The 2901-nt window shown below is 44.5% G+C and overlaps 1 protein-coding gene across 1 annotated transcript; it reads right to left on the reverse strand.

Annotated features, from left to right (window-relative positions):
* Positions 1 to 1597: 1597 nt before the first annotated feature.
* On the reverse strand, positions 1598 to 2533 carry LOC114703336 (beta-defensin 42-like). Its single transcript, XM_028884122.2, has 2 exons — positions 2365 to 2533; positions 1598 to 1776 (listed from the first exon to the last, which is right to left on the reverse strand). The coding sequence occupies exons 1-2, from the start codon at positions 2417 to 2419 to the stop codon at positions 1604 to 1606; spliced, it is 228 nt and encodes a 75-aa protein (XP_028739955.1). The 5' UTR covers positions 2420 to 2533; the 3' UTR covers positions 1598 to 1603.
* Positions 2534 to 2901: the final 368 nt, after the last annotated feature.

Here is a 2901-nt window from a genome sequence, read left to right on the forward strand (position 1 = left end):
TTATCACGTTATTTTATAAACTTTTGTACCACTCCCATTCTTTCTTTTGGTAAGGAGATAGATAGGCTTTAATGAGCCAATACAGGTTACCACACATGGTAGATGCTTCTGGAGGGGCTCCGAAGGGCTAACCAAAGCATCATGTCATTAGAGTTTAGCTGCGTGACCCCATCATGACCTTTAGGCTGTCTTTTTTTTTGCTAGAAGTTTGAGAATCAGAAGCTGAAGCCATATGGGCAGGGGGGTCCTTCCTGTGGCCACAGTTTTGGGAAAGACCACTCTTCAGATGAGGCTGTCAATCGTTCTCTTTGCTCTGCAGTGAAGTACAAGGATCCTGAGGGATCCCCATGGTTCTGCCTTCCCTTGGGGAAGGGCACATGGGAATGGATGGTAAGGTAGCACCCGAGCACAGCATGGCTGTGTAGATGGCTTCATCCTGAACACGAGTGGGAAGATGCATGGCAAAAGTAGGGATGTCAGGTGTGTGGGAACTTAAGGTCAAGGGCCTGTGCTGAGAGCCAGAAATGGAACTTAGAAAGTACTTTATGGCTTTGAGCCTTAAGAAGAGTTCTGAAGGGTTAGTATTTCAGGAATCTGGTTGGATTCATGACTTCTCGTTGAAACTACAGCCCAGCCAAACTCCTGTACTTCCCAAGTGAGAAGCAGTTCTATGTAACCAAAAGCAGACTTGATCAAGATAGACTGGATAGTGTGTGTGTGTGTGTGTGTGTGTGTGTGTGTGTGTGTGTGTGTTGGGTGTTCCCAAATATGTAAATACACTTGTTCAGTTTGTATATTACTTGTATGTCTATGTCTATACCAGGGCTCACTTGGTATTGGGTAATCAATTGGTGTGCTCTTCCCTGGGGAAATAAATAGTAATAATAATGATAATGATGATGATAATAACAAGAAGATAAAAAAAAAAACCAAGTGAAGATGGGCTGGGTTCAAATGCAGGGCAAACTAATTTACTACTTGTGTGATTTGGGGGGAAAATTCATAGTTTGTAGAAACCAGATTCTGTTTTGAGGATTAAGAAGTTGGATACATGCAAAATAGTTTAAAGACTGATAGCATCATGGCAGCTACTGTTTCTGTGCTTAAAGAATGACATTTCCTCGGGCCTGTGGACTTGTATGGAACAGCTGAATTTATTTTATTATTTTTGTTCAAATTGAATTGAATTTCATGTTTGTGGTGCCTATCTGTGTACTATGTCTGTGACATGCCTGCAGAGGCCAGAAGAAGGCACCAGATCACCTGGAACTGAAGTTACAGATAGTTGTGAGCTACCATGTGGGTGCTAGAAATCAAACCCGGGTCCTCTAGAAGAGCAGCCGGTGCTCTTAACCACTGAGCCCTCTCCCCAGCCCCAGGCAGGAATTTATGATTTAAGACAAGAAGGAAAAAGCAGGAAGTACTGTACACTGCAATGCTTCTTCACAAAGCACATCTGGAATCCTACCAGGAAACAGCAAATCAGCCACTATGATCCCCATCTGCCCTCACTGTATCTCTTACTGAACTCTCGGAACTTAAAGACAGATTGGGAACTTTTAATCGTTCACATGGCCTTTTAATTGGAGCCGTGAAACATAGGTCAGAAAACTTCGCTTTGAGGAGGTGGAAATAATGTGTCCTGTTTACAACAGGACATTATGTTGTTACAGAAAGCTACCCATACCCATCCTGGCCTACAACCAAAGAAACAAAGGCCTTGCATTGAAGTACATGTTCGAAATTCTATACCTCTGTGCCCAACCGTGCAGTTACCTGAAGGAATAGAGAAAAAGAGAGATTAGTTTTCAGGAAGTTAGGAGCAAAGCCAGTCTTGTTTTCTCTTGCTGGTGGAGGGTTTGGAATCTGTTCATTCCCCTTCTGGGACCTGTCCTCTTACTTCCCATCATATCTCAGTGAGACTGTAAGGTCTAGAGCTATGAAAAGCTGGTTGCGGTAGCACACATCTTTAATCCCAGCACTCTAGAGGCAGAGGCAGGTGGATTTCTGGGAGCTCAAGGCCAGCCTGGTCTACAGAGTAAGTTCCAGAACAATCAGGGCTACAAAGAGAGATCCTGTACCAACCAACAAACAAACAAAACATAGTTTAGAGGAAATAGGAATCTGGTGGCTGAATAGGGATGCATGCATCATGAAATGGGCTCCCCTCTTTAAAGATCCTGGGGGTCTTCAGGAAATAGTGAATGATAACTAGTGTAGAATGACACCCCGACACTCCTTACCCACATCTTAGCCCTAACCGATTGACCCATCTCCTATGGGTGGAACTTCCCATGCTGGGCTTATATTATTTTTTTTAGGATCTGAGCCCTTAGGAGACCTTTTCATATTGAGACCTCCTACCTGCAGGCAATGAGATCACCAGGTAGAACAGTAAGACAGAAAGATGCAGGTGCATGGCTGGAGGATGCAGAGCCCAAACTGCTCAGAGAGCTGTCTGGGAGCCTCTTTTATGGAGATGCTCTGGGCTAGGTGGAGCTGGCTTCTGTCTCACTCTTCCAGGGAGATCACAGTATCTATAGGGTTTAGAAGAAGAGGAGACCCTGCATCATTCAACACTACCTTCATCTCTGCAAACCACATGATATGAAAGTCTTCAGCTAAGGGCAGAGTGCTTCCACCAGCAGAGTAGGACACCCCACATCAGGCCTAAGCACCTTCCCCCCCACCCCTTGAAAATTCAGGGAAAAAATGGCTACATTATTTGCCTTCAAGTCACATTGAAAGCCCAGGGTCCCAGAAATACTATTACAGAGCACAGGCAATTCAAGACTGGGTAGGATACAGGTAGGAATGCTCACAGAGTTCCAAGAAATAAAAGGGTCTTAACATGTCAACAGGGCTTGACTAAGAGTACAGGGACCACTCAGGGAGTAGAGA

This window comes from Peromyscus leucopus, chromosome 9, assembly GCF_004664715.2.
Source record: "Peromyscus leucopus breed LL Stock chromosome 9, UCI_PerLeu_2.1, whole genome shotgun sequence".
Lineage (NCBI taxonomy): Eukaryota > Metazoa > Chordata > Mammalia > Rodentia > Cricetidae > Peromyscus > Peromyscus leucopus.

What these genes read in the sequence shown, in the direction of transcription:
- LOC114703336 (XM_028884122.2), bottom strand. Translation starts at nt 2,419, where the DNA reads ATGCACCTGCATCTTTCTGTCTTACTGTTCTACCTGGTGATCTCATTG. An exon ending in GGTGATCTCATTGCCTGCAG is followed by an intron (nt 1,777 to 2,364) that starts GTAGGAGGTCTC and finishes CTATTCCTTCAG; the next exon opens with GTAACTGCACGGTTGGGCAC.